This window comes from Megalops cyprinoides, chromosome 1, assembly GCF_013368585.1.
Source record: "Megalops cyprinoides isolate fMegCyp1 chromosome 1, fMegCyp1.pri, whole genome shotgun sequence".
In the NCBI taxonomy this organism is placed as follows: domain Eukaryota; kingdom Metazoa; phylum Chordata; class Actinopteri; order Elopiformes; family Megalopidae; genus Megalops; species Megalops cyprinoides.
This window is the reverse complement of record NC_050583.1, coordinates 65645056-65661588: the sequence shown is the minus strand read 5'-3', so window position 1 is coordinate 65661588 and position 16533 is coordinate 65645056. Positions and strand designations below refer to the sequence as shown.

Sequence of the window (16533 nt, the reverse complement as noted above, 5' to 3'; positions counted from 1 at the left end):
CGTCTTTACTTCAAACCGTAGCATCTCCGTTTAAACTGGTTATGATCCAACGCTGATTATGTTTCCAAATCCGGGTGTCTGACTGTCAGTCTCTGTGCACGTGTGTGTGTGTGTGTGTGTGTGTGTGTGTGTGTGTGTGTGCGCGTGCGCGTGCGCGTCTACGTCTCTCAGTGTGTTTCTGTGTATAAGTAGGGGTGTGTGTGTACATATGTACATGTCATTTGCAGCTTTGAAAAATTGCAATTATCAGGATTGCATATAATAATTTGGGCTAGGATTGGATACCCTCTCATATAACAAGCCTAACACCAATAGAAATATTTTTCCATCCAAGACATTTACTTCCTTTTGTGTGGTTTTACTGTAAGGGGACAGTCTGATGTATGTGTGCCCTTGTCTGAGGTATTGACACATGGTCTTTAATGAACATCTAATGAATGGGGCAGCAGTGCTGTAAAGTGAACGGAAGAAGAGTGGTTTTTGAACTTGTAGATTACAGGTCTACAGTGTTTTTTTTTTTTGCATAACTATGTTTTGCACCTGTATTTATTTTGAGACAATGATGAATTACTTTATGTCATTTACAGTGTGGGACCAGAGGAGAGATGATTTGTAATTGTGTGATGCAGAGAATGTATTCTTCTAGGTGGACACCAAACAAGGCAACTGAAACAAGCGTCTCAATATTTAACAGGTCAATGCTATTTAATTCACTGTGGAAACGGGCTCTTTAGTCACAAAAACGTAGCGTACATCTGACGGGAAAGGGGAGTTTGTTTGTAAAGAGGTGACTATGATTTCCAGTATTTTCTACCACAGATCAAACTGGAAGTTTATAGACCTGATGCTGTGTAGGATTTGTAGGCTAAGGTTTCAAGTGGGTGGCGAGTCCGGCCAAGAACAGTCGCAAGGGGATCTGTGACTGGTCTGTGAACGGACATCCATCTGTGGCCATAAGCTGCTCTCTCGCCAGGTTCGGGCAGCAAAGTCAGATTTCGGGACGACCTCCGCGTAGGTACGCGTGAAGCTCACGTCGGCTGAAATCGTAGTGAACGATTGTACTTCACATGCATCACTTCGCGAAACAAAGTTGTTGTCCGGTAAATTCTCCTTTTTGAGCAAAAGGTATCTTGAGGAGTTTCCAAGCACTGCCTACTGAATGCATGGCAACTGAAACTGTTGCCAAGGTGCTCCAGTGCATGGCTTGACGACATGCATTTAGTGGTAGTGGTAATAGAGTGTTGGCACTTTTTAGATGTGTACCCTAGGAGCTGCTAAACATCCTTTTACAATGGCTAGCATTCATTATCTGTGGAACGCACACCACTGTTCTGTCTCTACATGGCTGGCTGTGGGCGTTGTGGAGGAGTGGAAGCACAGCAGCGAGCTCCCCTCACGCAGGTCTAGTGAGGATACCTTTCGCTTTTTTCGTTGAACCTGATACCTTTTTCCTGTGAGATATACGCATGCAGCTGGGGATTCGTAGTGTGTGAAAACAAACAAGTCCAGCTTTACCTGTGCTCAGGTGCCAAAGAAAGCCTGCATGTATATCTTTTTACTCTCTATTCTTTTTAAAAAGAGTATGTGCTCCCAGTGGAATCCTTTTTCTCCAGTCCATGTGTGAAGCAGTCATAGAAACATGGAGTAATAATACCTTGCCACAGTGTGCTCTCATATAGCTTATTTGCTTCTCTTTTAGAGTGAATATATGTTCTCCAGGTTCAGAAGCTAGTTTACTACTGATCATTCTTGTAGTCATATGACTCCAAGAAAGTTGTCCTCAGTCAGTCCGCTTTATGTTTCGCAGTTTGCCATCTTAAGGGACTTCTTGTTTTCCAATCTCCCATGCCCCCAGGGGCACAGGACGTGCTGTGATATCTACCGGTGTGGTCCCCAGTGGGAAACGCAGGGACAGTGAGGTCAGCCATGTCCTTTGACTTGAGAGGGGAAGAGGTGAACGCAGGGTGACGTGCCCTTTTATGGACAAACATCTAACGCTCATTGCTTTTGCTATAAAATAGCTGAAAGTCTGCCTACCTCATCCCAGTTCTGTGAAAATACAAGCCAGGAAGCCGTTTTGTGCTGCTAATTTAATTTCACATGGCGTCTTTTTCTCCTTCGAAACCTGGATGACGTGAAACCCACCTGCGTGTGACTTAGTAAGGTATCAGGTTCTTTTTTTCTCGTAGTCCACAGTTAGCTAGCAACGTCTGAAGCGACAAGCTAGCTATATGGTAAATGATGGGAGTGCAGCTATATGATAAATGATGGAGTGCAGTGCCGTAATGATGTTGTGTCTGCTTCTCTCTATGTTGACACGTAGAGGAGTAGTTCTGACCTTGGGAGATCTTTCCCAGGGTCTGAAGTGAAGATGGATAGGTGTCTGCCATGTGCTCATTTCCTCAGAGTTCCATCAGAAGTGACCACAGAGCCCTTCCAGTGTGTCTTTACATTCCAAAAGAACCCTAACTGTTGCCTGCTCTGCTGTTGTGCCATGTTACACCCCATATTAGGTTTCTTCTTCCGAGTCTCTTAAAAAGGCACCTTGACCTGACAAAATAGAACCCTTGAAGCATTTGGCTGGACATGTCAAGCATTCAAACATTCAAGCTACATTCAACCTCTGACTTTGGTACATCCAACCAAAGGTTTCCAGGGTTTCTCTTCAACCAGTTACACGTATTTTTTTTTTCTTTCTAGAAACCTTTATTTCAATATGTAAAAATTATGTTGAATAATTGTGGGGTAGGCATCTTACTGATATTTCACAGAACCACCTTCGTTGTTCTTTAACCTCTGTAATGATGCCACTTTCAGAAGTGAAGTACGTAAACTTTGCGTTGGGCGAAACTAGAGAGGGGGGTTCGGTTTGGATACAGCATCAAGGCTGTCTTCTCATGTCAAGTGTGAGCTGCATGATTTCAACAGCACCGGAACTTTCTGTGCAATCCACTGTCTGCCTTAAGATTTCAAAAAGTATTAAAAAAGGAAAAAAAAAAAAAACTGAAGCTTGCATACATTGACAAAACTGATTGTCTCCAGTGTCCTGCTTTATGGTGTTCTCCTCTCTGCCTTCTACATGTTCTCTAAGCTGCAAGATCTTGTACCATTTGTAAAAGAAGGAAATTCAGATTTTTTTTTTTCTTCAAATATCTATAGTTGCGCCAATATTGTTGTGTATACTTGTTGAGTATATTTATTTGAATGGAGGAATAAATATTTCTGTTTGTCATCCACAATGTGTTGTCTTTTTCCTCAATTTGCACTTCAAGGCACACTTTTTTTTGGGGACGATACAGCTTGTGTCTCCATGCGTACACCACACAGAAGAGCCTTCCTACAAAGTGTCCTTTATTCATAGCTAGGGGGTCAGTATGTACTATGACACATGCAGAGATACAAAAGCCAAGGACAAAACTTGACATTGCGATGAAACTTGATGTATATAAAATGCCATACAAAAACCGTACTTCCTCAGGAAACCAGTAACACATGACAAAACAATAATTTTAAAATGTAAACAGAACCAAAATATCCTTTTGTTTATCCCTATTCCTGCGGCGTAGCCCATGTGAAAGGGGCCGTGTGATGGAAGTTAATTCTAAACACCACAATGTTGAGTGAGCATATTAAAAACTGTGAAACTGATGTTCAGGTCTAGGATATGAATGGTGAATTTAGGCACATTTATTGCACAGACATTAAGATATTAGAATTATTTGTCATAATATTATCAAGTGCTTAAATGCATATTCATATACTGTACAGTATATTATGAACATACGGTCCTTTCCGTTGGGTATGGGGCCACAGCCCAGCAGGTGGGGCGCAGAGTTAGTATTGCACACATTGAGGGCAGCATACCTCCCCTTGATCCCTTTCTTAGAAATGTGTCCTTTGGACCGTGCTAGTGTGCAGAATCCCAGCCTGGAGATCCTCTGGCCGAGGCAGGGAGTGTGCTGGTTGAATGTGGAGAGCAGTACTTACCCTTTTTCACATATCCAGGTGGCACCAGGAAGCTATGTGCACTCATACACTTTTATCTGTGCAGTCCTGTGGACGAGGCTGGGGCCTACACAGCATTTTCCTGGTGCGGCTTATGGCGAAGAGAAATGTCCAGTCGCCACTGATGTGCACCGTGTTTTACTGAAACTAATCTTAATGAAAGTAATGGTCAAAGGATGAGGTCCATCACACCTTCTTTGCGTGCCAGGAGCTGCCTGGTTAGGGACATTACTTCAATGTCCACCCACAGGAATTCGCGGTACTGCTGGAAAAGTCTGTCAGTTCAGAGTGTCATTCAGTGTCCTGGCCACTTTTCAAAAACGCCAGTCGATTGCCAGAAATCCACCCAAAGCTTTGAAACAACTGCAACATACCATTCCTCTTCTAAGTGGGCTGTCTAGAGGGCAATTGCAGGCAGAGCTGAGGTTAGAAAACTGTCAAGGTGCGATTTGAGGACGAGGGGGGGGAAGGTGTGAGACCAGTGTGTGAGCAGAGATGAAGCCGAAGCACAGAAGTTGCGGGGCCGTGTAGCTTTGAACCCCTTGCGGGATCAATTCGGCAGAAGGCGCGTGAGGCCGCCTAATTCAGCGGCACCTAATACCTGTCCGTTATTTGCCGTCTTTGTCCATGCCGTCAAAGCTGAGGCCTGAAAGTAAGCGGTCGAGGTGTCCCAGGTGTCAGCGGCACGGTGCCTGCCCCCAGCTGGAGACCCGAGAGGCAGGCTTGTGCAAAAGAGCGGGGCAGAAGGAGGGGTGTCAGTAGGGGTTGAGCTCCTCTGGTCCTGTTGTAGGGTGGGGCTCCTCGCTTCCTATGTAGGCCACGAAGCTGCTGCTTCGACTGCCCCAGTCATAGCAGTCCGCAGTCAGGCTGTGATAGGAGACAAGCCCCATAAAGTATGTGTCAGTAGTATGCTGTGTGTTATAACATATTATATATTATATACATGTGATAAGAAAGTCCCTGCTGCAGACTCAAAGCAAGCACACACACAGTCCTTTAAATAGATAGAGGTTGCAAGGCATTCATAGATATTCCAAGGTTTAGAAATACAAAGGAAATTCTACTGTACAGTACATACTTTATCATGTTTCTGACTCTTGGAGAGACTGGAAAAATGTATTGTGGTCTCAGATATGCAGGAATAAACGTATAATTCCCCAAAATAGAGCATATGTCATATCTTTCAGATTTGCAGTCAACCTACAGCAACATAATCTGCTGAAATGGAGTGTCAGTGGTTGATCACGTGACAACACAATAGGTTCCCTCTTACTGTAACAGTGGTTTATTGTGTTATTGCCGCACAATGCTGGGAAAATGTGAAAATGCTGTGCGGGTGCCTGTGCTTCTGCTTGTCTGTTTGTGTCCGTTTACCTGGCCTGGACATTCTGAGGGATGATGTTCCACGCCAGGTCGTCGTCACTGTCATAGCGGCGGGGGTTATCGAAGAAGTAACCCCTGGAGGAGAAGACGTGGCTAGGAATCCCTGTGCTGCTCTGCAAAATGCAAAAGAACTATCTTCACCCCAAAGGGTACCATCGCTCTGGAAACTCAGACCAATGAATAGGTTGATGGCTTGTTATATGTTGATGAGAGGCCTTTAAAGGTGCTTTATTAGCTTATGTGAGCAGGTGGCCAGGCGTTTTCTCAGAGCTTGAAATCATTGCCTTGGTGCATTCTTTCGAAAGTCTGCCTTGAGAAAACTTTTCCAGCTGGATTCAGCCAAAATGTGGCGTGAGCCATCTGAGGAAGCTTTCTCAACACTGATGGCGCTCACGTAGTGGGCAGGGGGGATGTAGTAGTTCCATGCACGGTGTCCTCTCTATGAATATGCCAGCTCCAGGGAGATGTTACCACCTGGTACTGATCTAGGACTAGTTCAGTTGTTTAGTTTATAATGGTTAAGGTTAGTGTGGTGGTTGGGGAATCTGGCCCCTGATTACCACTTCTGCTTCTGCTTCTGCCTTGAATGAGTATACTATAGAGCAGGCTGCTTGTTTTGCAGGTGATACATTTTAAATCCTTTATTTAAAAATATGTAAAAGTTATACTGATATTCACAGCATACTGTAACTGGGCTATTGGGTATTAATACATTTTTGATGTCACATCTAACAGGCCTTGGTGTACATTACATAATTAAGATCACTCTTTATCTGGCATGTGAAAACTGACAACATTACATGCCCATACAGAACATTCAATGTGGCGCTTCTCCCTACGCTTGCTCTTTCAATGTGGGATCAGAGGTTAACCCAAAACTGCTAAAACCCCCTGTTGTTGAGTTAAGATGCTTGCGTGCCCCAAATCACATGACCCGCGACCTACTCTGGAACATTGTCTCACCCTGTCCTGCGTTGGCCGGCGGACTCTGAAGAAGAAGACCACCAAGGAGGTGGGGAGCAGCTCCCACACAAAGAGGATCACCCCAAACACCACGTACCCAGCATCCCCCAGAGTGGACCGCAAATCAGCCTGGAGGAGGGACCAGAGAGAGTTACAGTATAGGAACCAGACCCTCAGGTAGAACATACAGGCCTGCTCTCTCTGTGCAGACCCTTAGTGTAGGACCACTCAAATGCAATAATCTCCAATTCTCTTAGGTGCTATTGCTGGAATTCACCTGTGCTGTATGTATACCTTTGCTAGCGAGCATACACAGACGAGCAGAATGGGATGAAATCGACATGATGGATACTCATTTCATTTTTGGGTGGGGAGAGAGGGGAGAAGATTTAAAAGGCAGGAGTGAGGAGGGTGGGGAGATGTGTTTTGGGTCAACAATACCTGGTCTGACACGTTGTACCAGTCATAGTCGAAAGAGTTAATGCTCTTGATGTTGGTGAGGGCCAGGACTACCAGGTTGTAGCAGGCCCGTGAAGTGTACAAGAGGATCACTGTGGCCCCTATCATAGTCACCTGACACACTGATGTTCCCTGCAAACAACCACAAGGGGATGGTGACAACAACATTACATATACCTGTAGATACATAGGCTACAGTTTTTACATGTTATCCATTTACACACCTGGATATTTACAGTGGCAATTATGAGTTAGGTACCTTGCCCAAGGGTGCAACAGCAGTGCTCAAGGAGAGAATCAAACCAACAACCGCTCAGTTACAAGCTCTGCTCCTTGACAACTAAAATGAATCTGAAACATTTATGAACGGGAACGATAATTTATCAGGACATTTGAGCAGTAAACCTACAGTAAGTTACGCAGAACTTTATGTCTCCTTTTGTAGACCCGACTGGCCACAGGGAGCCTCTACAGAATTTGCACCGTTACATTACATCACATTACATTGATTTAGCAGACGCTCTTATCCAGAGCAACGTCCATCACAAACTGCAGGGGGGAGAGTAAGAGCCACCATTTGGCGTGCGCGTGTGCGAAGGAAACGCAGAGAGGATGGCAGCGCGTTGCTAGGTGATGATCGCAGTGAATGGGCCCCAAATCACCAATGATGACTATGTGGAAAAATGATTCATTCTATGCAGGTTTAACCGTTTCACCCCTTCCAGCCAGCGTTTTGAGGCTCAACCGAAGCAGAGGACAGCAGACAGCCACAAGCCTCACTATTGGAAAGCGCTCAAGTGCTGTATTTCCTGTGTGCGAGTATGCATGCTTCACTAGATCTTGCAGGGGTGTTGCAGATTGAACATCAAAACTAATAACAACCTGAGAGGTGTAAGAGAAAGTGAGGTTATTTAGTAATGAAACAAAGTTCATCATTCTAAAAATGTTGTAGGAGGTTAATACTTTCAGCTAAATGTGTGGCTGTTCAGAAGTATGTTTACATCCCCTGAGTATACACATACAATTGACAATGTGCATGAAAAATTCTGTGTGGTGATATAGATTCCTTCTTGCAAGGCATGCATGAGAAATTCAGTTATATGTGTGTGTATGTATATATGTTGTGACGTAGATTCCTTTCTCCATGCAAAGCAAAAGCTTGCAGACTCTGCAACAACATGGTATCAAACATCTCGTGCATAATATTCAGTCTGCTGAATAGACCCAGGTCTACAGTATAAATTGAAAGGCCGCCTTAAAAGGCACCTTGGGATATTTTTGGAAAATGATCCATAGTTTATCTTTGAATTATTACTTAATATGTATATCTAAGGTGTTTGAAGCCAACTGATACTGATCTTTGAAACTAACGGAAAATGTTTAAATGGCCAAGCAATTCTGATTTATAAATGCTCGGTCCAACCGATCAATTTCCCTGAGTTTATTTCTTACAGGTGCTTATTTCTCACAGGCCCATCCTTGGAGGGTTTTAAGCCTCCTCTTTTTTTTTTTTTTCTTGTTCAGCCTGTCACATGACTCAACCTGAAGCTTCTTCAGCACAAAGAATCCTCACCTTGGACTCCAAATAGATGTTGGCTAAGGACATCTTGGCAATCTTGTAGAGGCACAGGGACAGGGAGACAGCACAGAGTACGAAGAGAGTGTCATTGATGGCCACTCGCACCAGGACAATGGTCTTGGCCTCTGTGCTGGTCATTTTCACCAACAGAGCACATGTCAGGTTCACCACTAGGAACACCAGGCTGATGCACAGGAAAAGCAGGTACAAAGGCATCCTGGGAAGAAGGACAAAAAAAATTCAGATACAGGGAGCAGAGAAGCCACCAGGGTTCTGGGGGCATGTTCTCCCATCCAGTGAATGCTTCAAATTAAATTCCAGGAACACAGACATCCATGGGCCATTGACTGTTCTATTCTACTCTGAAGGCTGTGGATCAGTGCTCTTTGATGTGAGGTCTGCATTTTCTCATAAGAGAAAATCTATCTTGCTCCCCACCCCTCAAACACACTTGAGTGTGTTTTATAAAGCATGAGCTAACTTCTACTATGGGAAACAGCTGCAGGGTTTTTCTGTGACAGAGGAAGCTGTAGACACCATGAACAGGTTTGATTTCCGGAGGTTGCTGACCTTTTGAAGTATGAGACATTTCGCTGTATATCACGCAACATTTCATTAGCGCTGCTACATTTTGTTAGCATTGTGGTCTCAGAGGCGGGAGCCACAATGTTGTATTCTGCGTGGGTCAGGTAGCTATGTCATATGAGCAGTTTCAGATTCCCACAGGTATAGGACACATAAAGTGATTTGCAATGTCTGAGCTTACCTGTACTTGAGAAGTTCTGGTGCATACTTGGACTTTGCCTTGAATACAACCTGAAAGAGGAGGGAAAAGATAAAATATGTTCAACCAAAAAAAGTCATGCCTTTTATATTATGTATAAAAGCAACACACTTACAACCCATACATCTGATTATTCTAGGAGTGTTTTGATCAGTTTCAATATATTTTGGCCCAGAAAAAAATTGAAGGGTTTCTAATATGTTCTCACACAGTAAATGTAACCTGCTGTACATGGCTCTTAAATGAGCTTCCATCTCTGACATTCTTCAAGAGCTCACTAAAAATGGCTTAAAAAGTGCTGCTTTATCTTTTTCATGTTCATATCGAAACATATTTTTCCAGACCCAACAATGGCCTTGCTCACATCAGGCCAGCTAGTGCCACATCTTGTAAGGTCAGTTACAGTAAGAGCCTGACAAGAGCAATTTCCTTGTTGAGAACCATTGCATTCAATTGGCTTACAGACAGATATACAATGTGTCTGATGGAGCAAGCTGTTCAGATCAAGTAACAGTATATGCTATCAATACAATGGAATACACAGAAATCCTTTTCCAGTCAAAGGTCTGTAAAAACATTACAGGATTTTTCTTCATCAGCTCTGACATAATTCATACTGTCACTGCTTGTCTTGAATGAAAGCTTGGCCGCTGTTCAGAGCAGCGTAGACATTCCGGCAGTTCCTCTGCGCCAACTCTCCGACACCGTTTCCAGCAGTCTCTCTGTAACGCTCGGGTTTGATCTCTGGAAGTGCTCTGGCCTTACGGTGAAGTGAAGCGCGAGGCCGCTGCCACTCAAAACGACCAGAATGAGCTGACCATTTAAAGGACAGCATCCTGTGTGGCTTTACCCATGCTGTGGCCAGCTGTAGTCTGTCTCTGCAGTCATTAACTACAGCTCGTGTGCTGTCTGTTTCGGAATAGGCTTAACTGAGTCATGCTTGCAGCACCTGTCCATCCTCGTGCCATATGGAATTAGAACTGTAGCCGAGACCAGGCCTTTACCTAGCACAATGCTGCTGGCCTCACCTGTGCAGCCACTACAATTTCTTTAGTCTCCATAAAGCTTGAAAACAACTTTACATTTGATGCAGCCTCGTGCTTTTGAAATTTGTGTGAGCCGCCTTTAGCGCTTTTGCGCGCAGATCGAGTCTCTGTGGAGACATACTGTGTGACGACGCATTCATGGGTACTGTCCCAGTTAAACGCAGAATCGTGCTCATGCATAATTCATTGCTCGACGTTACATATTTAATCCGGCTCTCCCCACCGTCTCCTACAGCACATTAAATAAGCAGAATGAAGCTGCCTCATGTAGAGGTCTGTGATTGTGGCTGATCACACTGAGCTGCAGTGGTGATCACAAGGGGACATTAAAGGTAACCGGCTTCCTGGCCAGCCCTATCTTTTCATTTCTGCTTCCTGTTGTTGTGCAGATGGCAGGGTTGGCAATTTCTAGGTCTTCTGTGGAGTAGCTTTTGCTTCAAAACACACATTCACAACTGTTCAACGCTATGTACAAAACAGGAGAAGCTTTGATATTCAAAATATCAGGACGGCCATCTGCATCACCTGTTGGATTGTGGGAACAATGTCATCTACTGCAGGCAACAGAGATCAACAGCAGCTTTCAGGCCATTTATAGCACTGTATTATGTTTTATCTGTGATCAGTGAAGCTGTCAAAGCATTCAGGGCCTGATATAAGGCACAAGGTTTAACAAAACTTAAACTGTGCACTTTCAAGAGTGGAAAGTAATTTGTTCAATGAAGTAAAACATTTGTAAATGTTTGTGAATCTTAGCAAACGGCTGTGTGTTCTTGAAATGTCTGACAAAGCACTTTTCTTGAGCTTCATTCTCAAGTGATTACTCATGGAATTCATTTAAAGCTCCTAAACATGATGACGGCAATGACAAGGTAAACAAGTGATAATGTTTCAGAGAACAGCCCCAGGTGCCTTTTAACACATAATCTCCTGGTCTCAAGGCCCCGTCAGATTGCACTTCAGCACAAGTTTACCATTAAAAAATGAAAAATTAATACTGAAACCAGCTCATAAATGCCAATCATATCTTACTTCTGCACGTATGTTTGAATGTCTCAGAGAACACCTCACACATAAAAAATTTGGTTTTCTCTTACATGATATTTGATAGGTGGCTTTGTGAACCAGAAAACAATAAGAAATACCTTGTCATTGAAACCTGGAAGTTAATCATTTCTGGCAGCAGGTTGGTTGCTGATGCTGTTGAACCGCACTGAGATCTACTTACCCCTGCATGTCTCAGCTTGTCTCTTATCGGGACTTTTCAAAACATTACCTAAGGTAAATGAGCGAAATTTCTCTCCACAGTGGCAGAAACCTGCACTGGGAGCAGATTCAACATGTAACAGAAGGCACTTCAGTGCAGGACAACATAACTGAGAATGCTGAGCGTGTGTGAAAATCGATGTCAAACAGCTCTACCTGCTGCTTGTTGTATTTTGCACTCTACTGTAATGCAACTGACATCCCTCTGCACATATCCTCTGTCTGTAAAACAGATATGTTTGGGATCTCTGTCTGCATAGTCCATGTCAGACCAATGAAGCTCTTCCCTAAGCATCAGCCAGAGCTGTCAGACCTCATATCCCTTTTCCTGTGTCCCCAGTCCTCCAACATTTGTCCCCTGTCCTCTGTCTCCTGTCTCCTGTCATCTTGGCCCTATCCTCTATCCTCTATCCTCTATCTCCTGTCCCCTGTCACCTGTCACCTGTCACCTGCACCCTGTGCCCATCCCTAAGCACAGAGCCGCTCACCTGGGCGAAGTAGAGGTTCATCAGGCTGAGCGTGAAGAACTGCAGGCAGACGGGGAAGCAGTAGAGCAGCCAGAAGGTGAAGGGCCCCAGCGAGTTGGCCGTCACGAAGTTCCTGAAGTAGAAGGAGAAGAGCACGGCCCGCAGCGCGGCCCACAGCAGGCAGAGGAAGAGGAAGACGGTCTGGTAGCTGAAGCGCTTGTGCCGGTAGTGCAGGATGAGCCAGAGCTGGACGTAGACGAAGACGAAGAGCAAGGAGTAGAAGACGGTGTAGGCGACGGTCAGGCCCAGCTTCACGTAGGGGGGCACTGCCGGGCTCAGGGTGGGCGGCGGCAGCAGGGACTCGTTCCCCACTGGCTCCCGCTCCCCGACCGGTGCCTCCATCAGCCCTGCCGAACAGGCAGCAAGGGAGGTGGTGTTCTGGATCCTCTCTCTCTCTCTCTCTCTCTCTTGCTCCCTGTCTCTCACTGGCTGTCTCTCCCCCAGGCCGCTGCTCTAGCTGAGCATGGCTACCGCCGCTCCGTTCTGCTCCGCGCAGCCCCCGAGACACGAGCGCAGCCTCCCTCGGCTGACAGGGAGAGCCGGATCGAGAAAGAGAAAAGGAGGCAGGAGGGAGGAGGGAGCAGAGAAAGAGGGGAGGGGACAAAAAAAAAGAAAACAAGCCCTCACTTCCTGCTGCAGCTCCGTGAGGGCTGGGAGGCGGGAGCACGTGACCTCTATTCAGGATGAATCATTTGTCGGCGCCAGGCAGGAAGCTGTGCTGAGCCATGAGGGAGGGGGGGAGAGAGAGCGTGAGGGGGGGGGGGGCAAACCATTCCCGTTGCCAACACCATCTTCCTCCTGACATTCTGCAGCTTTAACCCTGCACAGGGACTTCCTCTCTGTCCATTCTTTATCCTCTGCTCCATTTTTCTGTCTTCCTCTTATCATTATCTTTCCACTGGCGCTGGCCATGTAAGTGTAGCCTGCAACGATAATATAAAAGCACATTATAAACTTTTTTTTGTGGTTATAAAAGGGTTATAAAACCCTTTCTAATGAGACTTGGTTCAGCACTGTGGCCTGTGCTCGTGTTCCTGTTGAGGATATAGGGCCATATGTGAGATATGCGGGTTTCACTTCTCCTAATGCAATTATCGCCCTGACACACATCCCTTTCGCATCAAACTGTGGTTCATGATTGGCTGCGTGGCTGAGACGATTTTGAGCTCAAGCACTGACTTCCCCAACAAGAAACCTTCACTCTCCATTTAAAAGAAATCATGTTAGCATGAAAATTGTGTATTTTCTGTGTACTTCTGTTTTTTATTGTTGCATTGCAGGTGCAATCATTTTGTAGTTCTCTGATCTGGTCCAATGAACATGAGAAGATGAACATGAACATCTGCCAACATGTAAGGTCATTGATGCTTAAATCAAAGCAAAGTGATAAAGACTATAACAATATTCAGTACTTGAAAGGAAGATTTCTGTGAACACAGGTTGCACATCTTATGCTTATACTTTTGTCCCGATGATTAAATGACCAGATAAACTCATTGCCTCACAAACATACACTAGATAACTGAATATTATCATGTATAATTTCCTTAGTAAGGCCCTCAGTGATGTGCATACTTCACACCATACAAACTATTAATGTATACAGCTGAGCACTGTTCACTACCAGCTCTAGTTGAAATACCTTCTAGCTAAAATACCGTCACTGTCCCATCTAGTAGTATGCTGGTCAAAAGTCTAGACACCAAGCAATTTCTCCATGTTGCTACCATCGATTTTAAATTGATGTTCACGTTGAAATATCAAACTCTCTGTACAGTGATGTCAACCAGCATCTCTTTTCCTTTATTTTTCTGTTGTCATAATCATGATCTGCAGTTTCATTTGAAGGAACTCTGAGTTTATACAAAGTGCTCACTCCGATTAAACATGTACAGTACGCCTCTGCTGTACATTCTATATCAGAAGTAAACTGCATGTACACATCACAACTGTTCCACTGCTAGTGCCAGACTCCATTCCTGCTTCCCAACAATGGAATTGTGTCTGTGTACAGGCCGCAGGAAGCACAATGATCTCTTTCATGGAAAAGGCTTGCGACCCACAAGCTGCGGAGCGTGTTACGGAGAGAGCAGCGCCATGAAGCTGGGGAGCTCAGTGGAAGCGCGGCGTGCCAGCAGGTTTGTTATCATTGGGAAGGCTGGTTTATTTTCTGCGGGGCGTGCGAATCAGGGGAGGCTCCAGAGCAGAGGTCACGGCTGCCGACCTTTGCCACCTCCACCGTTCTGCCCTAACGGGTTCATAAACATTTGCCATGTGAACCCCGCTCAGATGACCGCCTCTGCCCGCCATTTGTTTTGCGGCTGGAAAGGCCCGGGACGCTGAGCCGGCAAAAGGCTGCGGTGAAACCAACGGAGTCAGGCGACTCCCCTCAGCCTCTGACGTCTCTCTTCACTATTGTCCCTGCTTGGCCCCGATGTGTCATATGGTTCCTATTGTGACTCCCTCAGACAGCCATCCACTTATACTGTATACTGTTTGTTTTGTTTCCTCTTTTCCAGGTACATCTCAGGAGTCCTATAACAAAACAACAGTGATTTGTGTGTTATGATGTTTTCACAAGATCTTTGCATGCAGGAGGAGCTTTTTGTCCATTTCTTTTACCATTACAAGGTATTTGTGATTAGTCACCGGTCATTCAAAAGCCTCCAGAGTCACTAATTGTTCAAAACCCTGCAAGTGAGTATGTTAATACATCTCAGTTCCCCTTTCACTCATTTTCACTTCCTCACATTTGACTGAAAAATTGTGTCAGATATTTCCACAGTGCCTGTCTGTGACCTATTACGTCAGAACCAAAAGAGTTCTTGAAAAGGTACATGTGGTATTGATATCGTTTTACTGGTTCAAGTTCTGCCAAGACTATTCATGCCAAGTTAATGTATTGCCACCAGATTTTTATTAAAAGTTTATTTTTTTCAGCTGGTTGACTTTATTGCTGCTGTTGATGCACAAGATCAAAGATCACCATATCAGTTAAAGAATAATATTTCACCCAAGTTTTACACACAATTTATGTTCTTTAAGTATGTGTTTGTTTGCAAGTCAAGGCAGAGTTTGGTGTTGATTTACACCATTTGGTGAAAAGTGCATAGTATATCATTGAGGGAAAATCAATATTAATCTTCAATGGGAATCTATTTTCCTTTTGCAAATGAGAAGTGTGCAAAGAAACTGGCCAGGGCTAATCAAAAGTATATTGCATAGTATCACAGTCACCTGTTTATGGTTATCATAATCCGCTTCCAACCATCAGTTGCTACCCTAGGTTGCCACAAGACTACAAATGTGTTGAGATAATGCTCCTGTCGGAAACAGTGGCATGCCTGTAGTCAAGTACAGAGGACAGTTTCCTACGCTTACATCTTGTTAGTTTTGAGACAGATTGACTCTGGAGTGGATGACAATACTCTTTCTGGAAATCAAGTTATGTAAGGAGTTAGATCAGTATACTTTTAAATTAATTTGCATTAATCTTTAATTGCATTGACTATTCATGTTGGAGAATTTCAGAGGATAATGGTTATTAAAGACTTAAACCTTTTTCTGTGACGGTCTGCAAGCAAGCAGCAGGTGGTGTTTGAATCTGAAAATATGACAGACTAGGAGGAAGAAAGATAGAGCGTGACCCCAATGAACATTTTGTCTTCCCCTTCGTCTGGGAGAAACAGCTCTTGCGTCCAGTTTCCCTAAATATATACATGTGAGACAGTAATGTGCTGGTTCCCAGACGAGTTCCAGGCTCTTAGCTCTACGGCCAGGGCGCCATGGGCACACAGAGCAAAGGGCAGCAGCCTTTGACATCACTGACTAATGACACAGACTGAGGGAACCTGCCACAGTCTCTTTCAATCTCATTGACAGAGGGGGTAATGCAAACAGAGATGGTCACATCGTAGTTGGTCAAAGTCCCTAATCAAGCGGCTGTTTTTTTTTTTTTTTTTCAGATAATGTAATACAACATGTACTTAACACAACCATATATACTGTGTGTATGTGTGTGTGTGTGTGTGTGTGTGTGTGTGTGTGTGTGTGTGAGTTTGAGGATATAACGTACCCACTTGCAGTAAGGGTATTTGTCTATAGAAGATTTATTAAGATAACAATGTTTATTTTTCTCCTGTTTCTGATAATCTCCTCCTTACCTATGTGGCAATGAGGTGTCATTATTTTTAATATCAGCCAGAGCTTGAGTAAATTCCATTTTCATTCAGTCAATCCAAGATGTGAATTGAAAACTATTCACAGAAAATCATGGGAAATTTTCAATTCGTTAATTTAATATCAATTCACTTCCTGAAATGACTGAATTGAAATGTAGTTCATCCCAACTCTGATATCAACAAACTATCATTAACAGATTACTCTAATGAAATCTGACTTAAAATATACATATTTACATATTTAAAATTTAATTGGGAAATACTTGGGAAATGAAAATACAAAATACATGATTTTGTATGGAATGATAAGGAATATATTCAATATATTTTAGATCAGGTA

The 16533-nt window shown here is 44.1% G+C and overlaps 1 protein-coding gene across 1 annotated transcript; it reads right to left on the bottom strand.

Annotated features, from left to right (window-relative positions):
- Window positions 1–4649: 4649 nt before the first annotated feature.
- Window positions 4650–12580, bottom strand: gpr137bb (G protein-coupled receptor 137Bb). Its single transcript, XM_036550626.1, has 7 exons — window positions 11974–12580; window positions 9156–9205; window positions 8384–8606; window positions 6793–6942; window positions 6352–6480; window positions 5380–5501; window positions 4650–4872 (listed from the first exon to the last, which is right to left on the bottom strand). The coding sequence occupies exons 1-7, from the start codon at window positions 12352–12354 to the stop codon at window positions 4761–4763; spliced, it is 1167 nt and encodes a 388-aa protein (XP_036406519.1). The 5' UTR covers window positions 12355–12580; the 3' UTR covers window positions 4650–4760.
- Window positions 12581–16533: the final 3953 nt, after the last annotated feature.